The 12,786-nt window shown below is 41.7% G+C and overlaps 1 protein-coding gene across 2 annotated transcripts in view; it reads right to left on the reverse strand.

Moving 5' to 3' along the window:
- Positions 1 to 837: 837 nt before the first annotated feature.
- The window catches only part of ARFRP1 (ADP ribosylation factor related protein 1), a 25,832-nt gene continuing 13,883 nt past the window's right edge, over positions 838 to 12,786 (reverse strand). For both annotated transcript variants that reach the window (XM_026861989.1, XM_026861991.1), the window contains 7 exons: positions 11,786 to 11,885; positions 11,319 to 11,406; positions 10,782 to 10,864; positions 10,209 to 10,290; positions 9,644 to 9,714; positions 3,312 to 3,412; positions 838 to 1,733 (listed from right to left, as the gene is read on the reverse strand). In XM_026861989.1, the coding sequence (XP_026717790.1) occupies positions 1,646 to 1,733; positions 3,312 to 3,412; positions 9,644 to 9,714; positions 10,209 to 10,290; positions 10,782 to 10,864; positions 11,319 to 11,406; positions 11,786 to 11,878 (606 nt within the window). In that variant the 5' untranslated portion in view covers positions 11,879 to 11,885 and the 3' untranslated portion in view covers positions 838 to 1,645. The remainder of the gene's footprint in view (positions 1,734 to 3,311; positions 3,413 to 9,643; positions 9,715 to 10,208; positions 10,291 to 10,781; positions 10,865 to 11,318; positions 11,407 to 11,785; positions 11,886 to 12,786) is intronic.

The raw sequence follows: 12,786 nt of genomic DNA on the forward strand, positions 1-12,786 counted from the left end.
CCTCCATCACATTCAGCACCGAGAGAAGGCTCTAACCTCTTACAGTGGGCGAGTGATCTTCAAGGGATCCTCTACAGTCACAGGGTGCGTAAGAAACCTGAGGTGGGTCTCTAGGACTGAAGGAGCCTAATGAAATCTCTGGTGTGAGTTAGATCTACTACAGTTCAAATCTTTGGGACACAGTGCTGACGTTGGCACCATTCAAATTCAAACACAACACTGGCTTATAGCAGCTGTTCTAACAACAACACGTAATTGAGAGGGATTGGATACCTTATCTGACAGTTTGTGCAGCCTTCTCCTATCCCAGCATCACTGAGAAGGAAGATTCTGCTTCTTAGTATGAAATTATTTCCACTGACTTCATGTGCAGAGCTGCCCTCACGCTTTGACCCAAACGTGAGGGAATGAATTACGTTCTCTCATTTAAAAAAAAAAAAAAAAAAAAAAAAAAAAAAAAAAAAACCTGCAGCAAATTTAGCAGAAAGTTCTCTGACAGATGCCAAGTAACACCTTTAAACAAACACTACTAACTCACTCAAACAGAGCTTGAATAATGTCCTCCTAGTTACGTGAGCAAACACGTAACAGTCCCCAGTGCCAGGAGTAGCTAAAACGTGCAAAGAGCAACACCCGCTGCCAAACCACTGTAAAAACACACTTAAAAAGAGCTATTTGAAAAAATGTTAGGGATACGTCAGCAGAACTACTAGCTAGGTAGGCTACATAAGCACTATCTGCCTTGGCGAGCTGCCTTTCTGTTCTTTCTTGCGTTTCAAAAAAACTAGAGGGCTAAGGACCATTATTTCCGGGCATCAGTTGTTTCAGCAAGAGGAGTTCAAAGAAGTAGGAAGGTTTATTGCATACCGATTTCACCCTGCCTAGAGGTTCAACTTTCAGCTTGGAAAGATCACAGAGAGGGCCTCGATTCATTCCAGTTACAGAAGATACCAGTTATTCTTATGATTAAAGAGAATGCACAACAGCGAGACCGGCAGTCAAAGCAAGGCAGTGCTGCTGGAGTTCATGTCCCGTTAAGAATATCCATTTTAAACAGCGTACCACCGCGCGGCTGCTGGCTTCCACAGCTGCATTTACCACAGGGAGAAGTTACAAATCAACACGGCCACTGAAAAATGAGTTCTAATCAACTGTCTCTCCCCATTACACAACCTGCAGCATACCAGGGCCAGTAACACCACCTGTAGTAACCACGGGGCTGGAGCAGCAAGGGATCTTCTCAGGAGGGACAGCCATTGCCCAGGCTCTCCCTCCCCTCTCATATTCACCTACAGTCCCTTCAGGAGTTCCTTCATGTCACTGGCATCCAGCCCGTTAGACTAACGAACCAAAAATCACAAAATAATACAGTAGAAAATTAAGTCCTTTGCACCTGCAACGAAGTGTAGATTGCCACTTGGTCTGTGCTCCCAGGCCAACAGCTTAATACTTAATGTAAAAGATTCCCACCCCCCCACCCAGTTGGAATCCTTTGCCAAGTTTTTTTAGACGCAGAAAGAGAACGTTTTGTCTCCAAACTCAGGAAAGAATCAGGTGTAATAGGAATCCAGTGGACCACCTTCTGTAAAGGGAACACAAATCTGTGTGGAAAGAGACTGTCCGTTCCTTGGCTGCCTTGAAATTCTTACGTGATGTCCTTCTTTCTTGGGGGCCGGTGAATATTCCTCACCACGCACTTCACCATCCATTCAATTCCCTCGTTAACTCCTTTGCTAAGGAAATAAGTAAACAAGATTTAAAAAAAAAAACAAAACCAAACAAACAAAAACCCAACAAAGAAACCAAGAACAAAAACACAGCTCCTGTAGTCCCTAACCGAACCTTTACAAGAGCAAGCGAGGGGCTCTGCCCTGCAGTTATTTATTGGCATTTTTATCTTAGTTCCCCATTGTTTGTGTTCATGAGAATCTGATTTCTTTTAATTCAGCATGTAAACTCCATCCTTTAGTTTTCTGGTGTCTGTACAAGTCTACATCCAATGTAGTTAGTCATCAACTCTGTGGAAACCTCGGGATGAACAAGCACCAAATCACTTTACATCTGGTTTGAGGTTATTTTATAAGTCTCAGTCTGGTTGTATCAGATCTTCCAATCCTGGCTCCAACTTTCTGTAATCATCTGTGCTGGGGGCTGCCAAGTAAGTCACCAAATCACTGGGGTCTGCACAGTTTCCCAGCCAGGACTTCCACAAATTTTTTAGTGCAAACTCAAACTGGAATTTTGAAAGGAAATTCCACACAAATCAAAACTAAAAGTGTTTGTACAAAACCCACAACAATTGAAAAATGTTTTAGTTCATAAGATTATTATCTAATACTTCTCTTCCAGTCAGTGCTTAACCATTGTTCTTGTGGTCATTCATCCGCTTAATGGAATTTCTTAGCAATGCGGACAACAGGGATTTTTCTCATGGTTTAAGAAGCTTTTTTTATTCTTTGGAGTAGCTTGTATAATAATACAGATTTATTGCTAAATTAAAAAAAAAAAAAAAAAAAGAAGAAATCCCAAAAGCTCTGGATTCAGTACAGACAGCAATTCAGACAGGAGTACTTCTAGCCATCTGGAATAGTACTTTTGACTTGTGCCAAATAGCACTTTTCACTCAAAGAACTGAAAGTGTAACCAAAGTATTGCAAGACTCCATGTGCAATAGTGATGCCAAGGTATCAAGAATCTAGGGGGTTGGTCAAGGTCACAGCCTGCAGCTGTGTAGGCCTGAAGAAGAATCACAACCTCCCAAGTTTTGGTCTGTTCCAGCCATTGTATCCTAAACCACAGGCGTCCCCAGTGTAAGAATGCTCCTGGAGACAGTTATATTATCTACATCACAAAGCTCATTTGCATGCCAAAAAATACGAAAACAAGAGCATAATTACGCCGCCAGCAATGGAACCACCACTCATTTCTCTGGCAGTGTCACAAACAGCTATGTTTTCAGCTGACTTCTTACATAAAAGCCAGGAGCTGCAGCAAGCCACAAACTGCACAGATTATTGTGTACAGAGAAGGAAAGATCACAGAATAAAGGACAAGAATCGACAGCTCCATATGTTGCCGAGTCCCGCTGCTCTCAGCCAGCAGAACATTTCCATCGTGTTTTCACAGGCAGGATTTTACAGATGAAATTACTGACCTGGTGCAAGTCCAAGGTTCACAGACAAGTATCTGTCAGTGCTGGGAAGGAAGCACAGCTCCCTTTCAGGGATTATTAAATCCTACAGTGCTGCTCTGCCTGCGTGACACTCTGCAGCTGTTCAGTTACCCAGAACACCATCCGCTCTCGTACTTACCCAGTAAGAGCAGAGCAGGCTTGTGTCAGGCAGTCTCTCTTCCCAATTTTGTTGATGCAGTCACTGAACGCTGTCTTGATGTCGGGTATTGACAGGCAAGTCTGCAAGGGAAAGCAAAGAGCTTGCTGTCTATGCTACAAGAGATGGTGACCTTCTTCCAACACGAATCCTACCCCATGCAGAGCTCCGCTTCAGTCAGGATGGCACGACACCGTTAGGTTAAACCCCCTCACCCCCCAACACGGCAAATTGGCTTCTTTACAGTCGCCCAAAAAACGAACATACTCTTTTTTCACCAAAGGGAACGTTATCTTCACACAAGTGCCTCACCTCCCTGATCCTCAAGATGCTTCGAAGCAAATCGAGTCATGAAAAGGAGCACAGCCTGCACAGCTCGGGATGCTCCCTCCGGCCTGCCCCGAGCACCACCCACAAGGTCTGTGCACCAGGAGATGACAAGAGCGCATCTTCCTGAAACGCCGTAGCTGCCACCGTACCAGACAAGCCCGTTCCTGTAGCTGACTCCTTGCCAATGGCCAGGATCAAGTTTCCCTGTATGCTCACTCTCAGAAAATGGCTTGGATGGGATTTTTTCCCAAGGTCTCAGCACATTCCTTGACATTCAAGGCATGGCTGCTCTGGACTTGTCTGCTGGCGCTTTGCGTGCAGGAGAAAGTGCTGACAGCACTGAAGGCAGCACATTTTCTGATGCCTGGTGTCACTCTGTTCCTCGTCACCATCAGGTCTTGCACTTCTGTAAGGCTGCTAGGAGACTGCTGGGAAGCGGGTTTAAAACCCACAAATAAAGCCCCCCTAACACACCAGTGGATTATTTTCCTGACATAAATCACCGTCTCACCACAACAAATTTTATTCTTAAGAGTTACACACACAACAAAAGTAAACCTGCCCTACTGAAACCCAGACTTGCATCCTCCTCCCTGAGCACGGGAAGCAGGTACAAGAAAAACCATCAGCCTTTAAACCCTTTCCTAATCTCAGAACTCACTTTTTCCTCGGAAGCCTTGGACAAGGCTTTTAAGCACTTTAGCTGGCCACAAGCCCAGGCTTCCTCCTCTTCCTGCAAAGACATTCTGAACCTTCAGTGAGGCACAAATACCTGTTTTGGGCAAGTGTTTACTCAAACTGTCAAACTGGACCATTGTGAGTCTTGAGGATTAGTCCGAGTGTATGCACACTGTGAAAGCACAGACTATCTGCAAACAGGAATTCAGTCTTCTGCAAGTCTGGGCCTTAACTTAGCAGAAAGATGGAAATTAATGATACCAGTTATCCATTTTGCAAAATACTGGTTCTGGAGAAATTAAATATGGGAAACTATTGTGGGGATGACCATGACAAATAAGCACGTTTCAATGCTTATAAATAAGAAAGATTCTTAAGAAATGGCTTGAGAGGAGTTTAAAGGCACCTGATTCACCCAACACCCTTGAATCCAGACTTGTGATTTTCCACTGTGAAATGCCTAGAATCCATTAATTGTGCAACTTGTGATGACTGTACTTTCTTATGACCTAAGTTGCATTTCAAACTTGCAGTTCAATCAGTGAGCTGGAAACTGTATCCAGAAATGTTATTTACTTCATTGCACCAGAGCCCTAACAACTTACTTCAGGATTTCTGCTGAATGAAAAACCTACAGCTCATAAAGATGAGCTGTCATTCCCAGGATAAATAGTTAAGTAATTAAAACAAAAATATATATAAAAATCAAACACTAACTTTAGAGGGAGTCAGACTGAACTTGGGAGTTGGAATTCATACCAGTACGTCTGGCAGATGTGCAAGAGATTACTACCAAACAACCATTCTCTACCAGTTTGTAAAAGATGCTACTTTAGTCTTGGTATGATGCTCATGGCTAAATAAGAAAGGCGGGTCTGACTGCCTCTTGATTTAAGTCAAAGCTCTAGACAAGTCAGTTACCCAACAACTGGGAAGGAAAAGGAGCTGCATGGCAATAATTTGAGCTATTTTCCACATGGTTCCTTTTTTTTCAGCAAATGAGACTTGGAAGCAGGAGGGTTAAATCCCAAGGCAGCTGAAAGCGAACGAACATTTCTTTAAGCTTATCACAGTTTAACATCATAATAATTTTGCCTTTTCTAAATGATGACATATTTTTAAATCTTTTTAAAATAAATTGGAGAGAAATCCACCTCCTTCACCTTGGCCATCTCGGAAGCCTTTGTGAAGTCCACTTTTCCCAGTGCAGCATACAACTGCTCTAGTTATTATAATCCCTTATAATCCCTTCCCTTTCTCACCCTCTGGTATAATCGTGGCCTGCCCTAACTTCCACAAAGCTGTCCAGCCGTTGCTCTCCACAGAAATCTGCAGGAGTTTTGCTTCTGAGGAGCCCCTGCACCACTGACACTGTTCACAGTAGGATGTCACTGCATCACACTCGGTTTGGGGAACGTCCTTTTCCCCTTGGGCTGACGCACGGGAACGCGGTGGAGGGGAGAACACCGAGCTATCAGTTCAGGGAAGCCTTGGTTTAGTGTGTTCAAGAAGAAGCCCCAACTGGAATCTCGTCTCGTGGCAGAGGATGAGGCAGATCACCCATCACTTCAACGAGGGGCACGAGCTTCTCGTGCTCAGGAGAAAATGTCAGCTGCGGCTTCTAAGTTCCTCTCTTTCCACCTCCCTATCTACATTACAAGACACTTGTTTATAGACATGTTTTGCTTCTCAACTGAAACCACATAAACCAAGAGGAAGCTGGATTTGTGATCACACAAACAGTCTACCATGACAATAATAAAATCCACAAGTGACCTTTCTGGAGTGATGTTATCTACCATACGCTTCAGAGGAAGCTCATACAACTCGACAAATCATATTTCTAACTCAACTTCCCCAAAAGAATGCACTGTAAACCGTCTTTTCATGAAGGCTCTTTACGGCATAGTCTAGCCAGGACTGACCTGTCTGCACGACTAAATTCTGTTTAGGGAGGGTTCAGGACAGCATTCCCCAAACGAAGGCTTGAGAATGGTACACCTAGAAAAAAACCTGAAATACAGGCTCCCTTTCTGGAGTTACTTCAGAAAAGCACGAGTGGCTGGTTTTGGCAAAAAAGGTTGCATTGTAGTCTTTATCCATGTGCCAAATCCACTGCAGGAAAGACAGCGCTGCTGCTTGATCTTCTGTCAAGAAAAATCCTGAAGCACAGGCTTGTCAGCCATCTCAAGAGCAATCAGTCGGCAGGATTGATTACACCAAAAACAACAGGAAGATGGATAGCCTAAATAAAACTATTTAATAAAACAAGTCTAACCAATCTGACCTATTGTCTGGTGCTATCTTTTTTTTTTTTTAACAAGCTTATTCAAATTAAAACTAATTTTCCAGGGAAGCTGTGGTATTTCTTAAGTTGGAAATCAGAACGGCTGTCATGCAGAACGCCTGTTTTCTAATAACTGTGTGGAAAACAGGTAACACTGAGTCATCAAATATATGCTGCTACTCAGCATAAATCCTCTCGTTTTCCAAAGACACGGGAAGGCTTTCAAACATTCCAGAGATTTCAAATTACATTTCTAAAATTTATCTTAAGATTAGGAAGGCAAAACTTCCTCCCAGTGACTTCACACAACACCCAGACATTTTCATATGCTGTTTTTTCAGCTCAGTTTCTCCAGTATTTTTAATCACGTTCCAAAATGAGTCATTCTATCCTCAAGTTTTAACAATTCATTGTACAGGTCAGAAATAAAATATACTTTTTATAAACCTTTAAACAACTGCGCTCAGAAAGCAGCAAATAGAAATTCTTATTCTGCAGATTTTTCTGCAGTAAACAGTAGGTAAGCCAAACTGCCTAATATTTTCAAAGGTGGCATTCTGACTTCAAAGGGAGTGCACATGGATTATTATGCATTAGACACTTAATTCCCCTACAAAGCAATAGTTCATTTAAAAAAAACACAACAAACTCCCTCCCACAACACATATTGGACCTAGTCTTTTAATTAATTATGAAGTGATCCAGTTTTGAAGCCCCTGCTAAACACAGAGCATTCTCCTTTTACAAAAAAAAATAATAATATATATTATTGTGACAATATTAGAACTGGTGTTTTGCCATCTATGACTGTGTTTCATCTCCTGATACGACCAAACACCACTCGTGCTCGGCAGTGCTGACTGGATGCGATTTACCCCAGGGTCATATTAACAGCAGAATTCTTTTTTAGAAACGAATTTAGCATCAGGGCCAAAAAGGTTCTCACAGTTTATGCAATTTCAGGCATTTCAGGAATTGAGTCAGAACTTTTGTTAGCTTATTGTGAGGAATGTAAACTATTTTAAAAAAATTAATCTATGTCAGATGTACCACTTTTGATATACTTCACCACAAGTTTTCTGCTGGCCTTTAAAGATGTAATCATCATGAATTATCTTTTGTCAGCAAATACCAGCAAGGTTAATATCCTACTTGACCTCCCTTACCATGACCCACATTAACAGCTGAGGGATGCCGGTGAGAATTCCTCACTACAATTACATGTCTGGAGATTCAGAGCAGAAAAATCTCTACCCGTGACAATCCCATAACGTTTGATTTTCCTCCAGAGGTCTTTAGTTCTGCTAGATCAGTGGAAGAGAAACATGCCTTCTAGTTTTCTAAACCTTGCTTAAGTGAACCTGAATAATTACTGAAAAATAAGCTACAGTCCCTTTAATGTTTTGTTAATAGCACTGATGTCTCTTTGCCCTGCATCCATACCCAAGATCATACTCTAGGAGTAGACCTCTAAATACACAATTTCAGAATTTCTTAAAAACTGATTTAAAATACCTCCAGTTGCTAGAGTTTTGCTAATCTCTTGTCACAGTTCTACAACTGCGTAAAGGCACTAAATCTGTGGGCTGGTCCTGGACCCTCCAGAGGGGGCAAGGAGCCATAGTATTATCTTGAGAGCCTGTTCCAAATATCTTTCTAGTCGTATAAAAAAGTCCATTTGTTCAATCATTTTTCTGTAGTCTGGCCAGGGTGCCAGAAGAGCTGGTGTCTGCAGTACGCCCATAAAAAATATGCATATATAGCCATGAGTAAAATTGGAACAGCTGTCCAGGTCACTGCATACAGCTTAATTCTCAACTGCGAGAGGCCAGAGTGCAGACTGCTCCCTGCTGTAGAGCTGTAGCGTTGCATGGCAACATGAGAACTAATATTCTGGTTTCCACACAGAAAAATCAGTCAATTTCCCCACACACCAGACACCACAGCAAAGTCAGGACCATAAATCAAGAGTTCCATCTCAATCTCACACTGTCTTTTAAGTGGAACTACATTTCTTTTATTTCTATGACTAGATAATCTTATAATCATCCAAAAAAATAATAATAATAATAATCTGTTGTGTTGTCCAGATGAAGTATAACCAAATCCGCCTTTAAAGGCAAAGCGATTTCTAGGGAAGTCTCCCCAACAACGTGCTCACTGAGATAGGTGTAAAGTCCAGGGGAAGAAGCTGGGAAGTATTCGCATATTTTGAAAGATTCCCATCACAGCTGCCAGGGGCCCCAAGTGCTCCAAATTCTATTGACAGTCTCTGGCTCCATCTAGAGATTAATCACCCGAACTGCAGTACTGGAATTCCATGTAGAATGAACGGCAAGGAGGAGGAAAAGATGGAAAGTACCACAACCACTTTAGGCACTCTCTTCCCTTTTTCCCATGCTGGGGGAGATGAGGACTGCCCTGGATGCATGACCTGAACACTCACGCTGTAGTGCCCACTAACTCGCCAAACACAAGAGTGTTGCAGTTCTGGATAAACTAGAAAAAATTCAAATTATCCTATCAAAAGCATTCCCTGTCATTCACTGCTGTCAGTGACAGAATGCTCTAAGACAAACCAAATGTTTCACTGAACGGATCTTCTCTGGTTACGGGAAAAGGATGCTATTGCTTCACATACATTTGTTAGGCTGTTCCCGGGTAATAGTAGAGCAGCATAAACAAAGTGCACTAAGCAGTTGGTTTTTTTTTTCTGAATAAACAGGAAAAAAACAAATATCCAGACACCAAGTCATGGTACAAGAAACACGCACCAGAATCTGTTCCGTTTACATAAAAAGTTCAAAACACCCGAGACGGACATGCCTGTAGTAAGCTCATTTATGCCACTGGAAAAGTGTTAGAGAAAGAAAAAAGTTAAAATTCAAAGCAATTATTTCCGGCAGCGGGAACATAGGATCAGTCCAGGAACGTGAAACAAATTTAGATGAATGCAGAGCTCACCTTTCCAAGGGTTATTTATCTGCTCACTTAAGAAGTAAATCTGCAATCATCTTACCTCTACATCCTGCTTGTTAGCTAACACCAGAATGGGAACCCCTTCCAGAGCTTCACTGGTAATCATCTTCTCTATAAAGCACAGAAACAAAACCAAAAGGTTTAGCCAGTTCTGGAAGATAAAAGTTGTGCAAATGCCCCACACAGACCGTCTGGACACAGGGATGTAGCAAGAGGCTCCTTCTTGCATTTCAGTTTCATTTGACACAAAATTTCAGGCCTATTTTCTTCAGAGATTTTTTTTTTTTCCCCAGATCAAACTCCTAACTTTATTTTGATCAATGAGCACATTACTGAGAATTAATGAGATGATAAAATCTAAAATAAGCAATAAAAAATTCAAAATCATTAGGATAAGCACAAAAAGAGATTCAAGGTCGTTACAGGTAACAGAAGTGTTACAGACAGGACAGACTTCAACACCAAAGTTCAAAAGCACTACAGCTGTGTCATCAGCAGGCCACACAGCTTACTTCAAGGACACAGGAATAGACACGATAGGAAGGAGAGAACTGTGCCACAATACATCACGAAATCCCAGGACAGGTAAAGCACAACGTACTCACCGAAAGCTCTTTTAGATTCTGAGAGCCTCTCCTCATCAGTGGAGTCAATAACATAGATCACCCCATGAGATTCAGCATAATACTGGAAGGATAACACAGATGTTAGTGTATCTATCCACCAGGACCATTTGTTCCTCTATTTGTTCCTCTTCCCTTTTTTTTTTTCTTTTAATTTGGTAAAATTTTGATACACGTGGAAGAGATCAACCAGCTAGGGGCAGCTGTTTCCATAGTATATGTCTGGAGAGAAGAATGGTGGCACACAGAATGCACTGCCTGCTCTGTTTGCAGACTTACTGAATACAACAGGAGGAAAAGTTCATCTGTCCCCCCAAAAACCTTATCTCTACTGGCACAACCCTCAGCTACGGGTTAGTAATTGCTGCCTGTAAACAACTACGCATATAGCGAGCATCATCTTTGCTAATCTTGCACAGATTGAGTTGAATCTCTGCAAAAGTGTTGACACTAGAGTTACCAATAAGCTCGTACGATTACTAAATGATCATATTGCTTCAATTCCAAAAGAGACAAAAACATTTCTAAAACAAACAAAAAAAAACCATCTCCAACCTTGTCCCAAAGAGACTGCAGTTCCTCCTGTCCGCCAAGATCCCAGAACATTAGCCGAGTTTTGCCAACGTCAATAGTACCAACTAGAGGGAACGAAGAAAAGACAAGGCAATGAAAACTAAAGGTGTTCTCTAAAGCATCACCACCTGCACACCCTCCTAAGAAACCTGGGGTAGGCCAGTCCTCTAGAGGAACAAACCAAATATAGGGTCTACTTTCTACAACAAAACAATACCTTCGCAGAGTGACCACTAATATCAGAGGTGTATCGGTGCAAATAATACCAGAATCAGGCCAACAAATGAATGACAGGGAAATTTAGTTTAATCTCTGAGCCTAGCATGGAAATGGGATACTTGTTTTTTTAAGACAAGCTAAGAAAGCCCATTTTATTCTCTTACAAAAAGACATAAGGAATTGGGGGATATGATTTCTACTTCCAGGAACTATGTTGTCCTTGCCAATTCTTCAATATTTCAAACAAGAAATTGTGCAGGAAAGCTAAAAAAAAAATAAATCCCAGACAGATTTACTTACTGTTTAAGCCTACAGTGGTTGTGATTTTGGACAAACTCATCCCTTTGTAGTTTTTGTTAAATCGAGTTTTAGTTTGTTCAAGGAAGGTCTGAAAAGGAACAAGAAAAAGTATTTACTCTCAAATATTTTACTGACTGGGGTAATCCTAACCCAAACCTGCCTTTTCTTTTCTGCAGAATCCTGCTCCAACGGACACTGCCCTACCTAACCTTGGAACAAACCACTTTTCTTGTTCCCCATTTTAGCAAAGAAAGAAGGGATCACGGGTGATTATGGGATTAAAAAGCCTCAGCTACAGCCCTGAAAGCTTACACTAAATTTAAGTAAGAGGGAAAAGTTGATTCTTTGGTGTGACATCACTAAAATAACTCACAATAGAGATTGACCTTGTCTGTTGGAAATTTTATCTTTGGAGATGTTTAGAATTGCGTGTGCCTTCTGCGTAACCGGTAATAAACAGCACTTACGGTTTTACCAGCATTGTCCAAACCAAGGATCAAGATGCAGTACTCATCCCTCTGGAACATGTATTTATAGAGCCCAGACAGCAGAGTATACATCCTGCTCCTGCAACAAATACCAGGAAGTCATTAACAAACCAGTCACTTCTAAAAATCTCTCACTCCACAACGCAAATTCTTCCCAACAGCAGATAAATAAATGACGTTATTCTCTTATCAGTAACTCTCATATTTAGGCAATCCCAGGACAAATCACAGATCCAGGAGAGATCATGCAAAGAGCTCAAGATCAAATTTTCATATGTGCACAAGTGAGGGACTTTCTTCCAAAGAGCTTAACCTCTGTTTCTGCGCATAGTGCCCAGCATCCACTGCAAACTCAACCTGTCCTGTCTGCTTTGGGGTTTAAAGGAGAGCTAAAGAGCTTAAACATCTTTTGTGGCGCATTTAAGACCCAGAGAAAATGAAGCCAGCTTCATACAAATACAAGCAATAGGTATTTTGAGCAAGAACGTACAGGCCAGTCCCCCCATCCTTGTTCCCCATCCATATAACAATACCATGGGACCGAGTGCAGTGTATCTTAAAGGCGCATAAATCCCCCTACTTATCTTAATTTAAGCCTTATCCAGCAACAACCTTCTGTTATTGTATCCTCCATACAAGTATATTGTCATCTCACAGTGACACGAACACAAGACAGGTAAGTTAATGAGCCAAAACCACAAGATTAAGAATCAGACAAAGCGACACCAACGCTTGCAGAAGCCCATGGGGTTTTTGTTGCTGGGTTTGCACAAACAAGGCAGAGATTTTATAAGATGCAAAAGGCATTGGTACCAAGTGCTACAGATGACTCACATAACATTGCAACAACTCTGTGTAAATATAGACAAAGGGAACCTGAAGGCAAAGACTCGGAGAGTCTTTGAGCAAGCGTGCAGATAAATAACCACTTTGAAGTCAAACAACACTGCCTAAAGGGGAAAAAAAAAAAAAAAAAAAAG

This window comes from Athene cunicularia (assembly GCF_003259725.1).
Source record: "Athene cunicularia isolate RWA chromosome 20 unlocalized genomic scaffold, athCun1 chr20_part1, whole genome shotgun sequence".
NCBI classification, from domain to species: domain Eukaryota; kingdom Metazoa; phylum Chordata; class Aves; order Strigiformes; family Strigidae; genus Athene; species Athene cunicularia.